This window comes from Lactuca sativa, chromosome 4 (genome assembly GCF_002870075.4).
Source record: "Lactuca sativa cultivar Salinas chromosome 4, Lsat_Salinas_v11, whole genome shotgun sequence".
Taxonomy (NCBI): domain Eukaryota; kingdom Viridiplantae; phylum Streptophyta; class Magnoliopsida; order Asterales; family Asteraceae; genus Lactuca; species Lactuca sativa.
The window spans coordinates 200,597,960-200,600,245 of record NC_056626.2 but is presented as its reverse complement, the minus strand read 5'-3'; the positions used below and the strand labels follow the sequence as shown (position 1 = coordinate 200,600,245).

At 41.3% G+C, this 2,286-nt stretch overlaps 1 protein-coding gene across 1 annotated transcript; it reads left to right on the top strand.

Moving 5' to 3' along the window:
• Positions 1-441: 441 nt before the first annotated feature.
• On the top strand, positions 442-2,044 carry LOC111877733 (geranylgeranyl diphosphate reductase, chloroplastic). Its single transcript, XM_023874241.3, has one exon. It carries the CDS (start codon positions 482-484, stop codon positions 1,886-1,888), a length of 1,407 nt encoding a protein of 468 aa, XP_023730009.1. The 5' UTR covers positions 442-481; the 3' UTR covers positions 1,889-2,044.
• Positions 2,045-2,286: the final 242 nt, after the last annotated feature.

Sequence of the window (2,286 nt, the reverse complement as noted above, 5' to 3'; positions counted from 1 at the left end):
TATAGTCTTGTATTTTAGTATTTTCGTGTGGTCCATTCGTATAGAAAACCCACGTTGTATAACCTATGTTATTATATTTGTTTTATATATTGACAGATCAAATTCATGGAGAATATTTAACTTACAAAAGATTATATATTATACTTGGGAGGAATAAAGTGAGTTACTCTATTGATTTGGCCTCTCCGAAAAAGCATACAAGTTAAAGAGTAAAGACTTTATTTAAAGTTAAGAAATTATTAGAAAAAAACAAAAAAGGCAATAAATAATTGAGTGTAACTGTAATAGATTTGGCCTTTCCAGAAATTTATACGGTCTTAGATCAGCTTAAAATTAAAAAGTGATTAGAAAACAAAAATCACGTGTTAACAATGGTATCACAGATTCCCTTAAACATGTAATTAAACTAAATCCATTGAAACGCATTGTCTATTTAAACATAACTACGGGATCATGCAAAATCAGAACCCAGATCTCAACAATGGCCTCCATTACAATCAAGTGTTTCGTCGGCCTCCACCAATCTTCGCCTGAAAAATACCACCGTCATTACTCGTTTACCGCTCCATCTAAATGCGTCGTACGAAGCCAACGCCACCACCGTCGTCTTAATGTTGTGCAGGCTGCCAAATCTAGTCCCAAAATCACTGGACGGAACCTCCGCGTTGCAGTGGTTGGCGGTGGTCCTGCCGGTGGCGCAGCTGCCGAAACCCTAGCCAAAGGTGGTATAGAGACTTTCCTCATCGAGCGCAAAATGGACAATGCTAAGCCCTGTGGTGGGGCTATCCCACTTTGCATGGTCGGAGAATTTGACTTGCCATTGGATATAATCGACCGCCGTGTCACAAAAATGAAAGTCATCTCCCCGTCAAACGTCTCCGTCGACATCCATAAAACTCTCAAACCCCATGAGTATGTCGGCATGGTCCGTCGGGAAGTCCTCGACGGCTACCTCCGTGAACGCGCTATAGCCTCCGGTGCCACCATAATCAACGGACTTTTCACCAAAATGGACATACCCCAAGAGAAAAACGCGCCGTACATCCTCCATTACAACGCCTTCAACGGTGAATCCGTGTCCGCCGGAAAAAAGATGAGTATCGAAGTCGACGCAGTGATTGGCGCCGATGGTGTCAATTCCCGTGTCGCAAAATCCATCGACGCCGGAGACTATGAATACCTCATCGCTTTCCAAGAACGTATAAAGCTTCCAGAAGACAAAATGAAGTACTACGAGAACCTCGCAGAGATGTACACCGGCGATGATGTGTCACCAGACTTCTACGGTTGGGTGTTTCCGAAATCCGACCACGTGGCAGTCGGAACAGGAACTATAGGGCACAAACCTGATATTAAAAAGTTCCAAGACGCAACGCGCCGCCGTGCACATGACAAGATTGTTGGAGGAAAGATCATGCGGGTGGAAGCTCACCCCATCCCTCAACACCCACGACCGAGGAGAGTACTGGAGAGGGTAGCGTTGGTAGGAGATGCCGCCGGGTATGTTACAAAAGGCTCCGGCGAAGGGATATATTTTGCGGCAAAGAGTGGGCGGATGTGTGCGGAGGCGATAGTGGAAGGGTCGGAGTATGGGAGGAGGATGGTGAATGAAGGAGATATGAGGAGTTATTTGAAGAAATGGGATAAAACATATTGGCCGACGTTTAAGGTGATGGATGTGTTGGAGAGGTTGTTTTACAGGTCGAATCCGGCGAGGGAGGCTCTTGTGGAGTTGTTTGGAAATGAATATGTGCAGAGGATGACGTTTGATAGCTATATGTACAAGAAGGTGGCGCCGGGGAATCCATTGGAGGACATTAAGCTTGCAGTGAATACAATTGGGAGCCTCGTTAGAGCCAATGCGCTTAGCAAGAAGATGGCTAATTAATTAAGATATGATTACATTTTGTTAATTTACTATTGATGGGCATTGTAATTTTTAGATCGGTTCCTATTTTTTTAAGTACTTGATAATTAAGATTTTAATAAAAGAACCTATGTGAAGTATTACATATTTATAAAACTTTATTAAAATAATGCATAATATCACAGTAAATACTATTAAATTTATACAGAAATAAAATATTATAGAAAATACGGCATTTAAATTATACTAAGATATGAATTATTTGTACAAAAAATTTGTAATTTTTTTTCTAATTTTGACCTTGATTTAAGTTGGTTTAAGGAACCATTTGACTGAGACCGATAAAAGTTTGAGTTTGACTTGTTCGATGATATTGTAACGCCCGTGTTTCTAGACTAGGTATTAATATTGACATAATG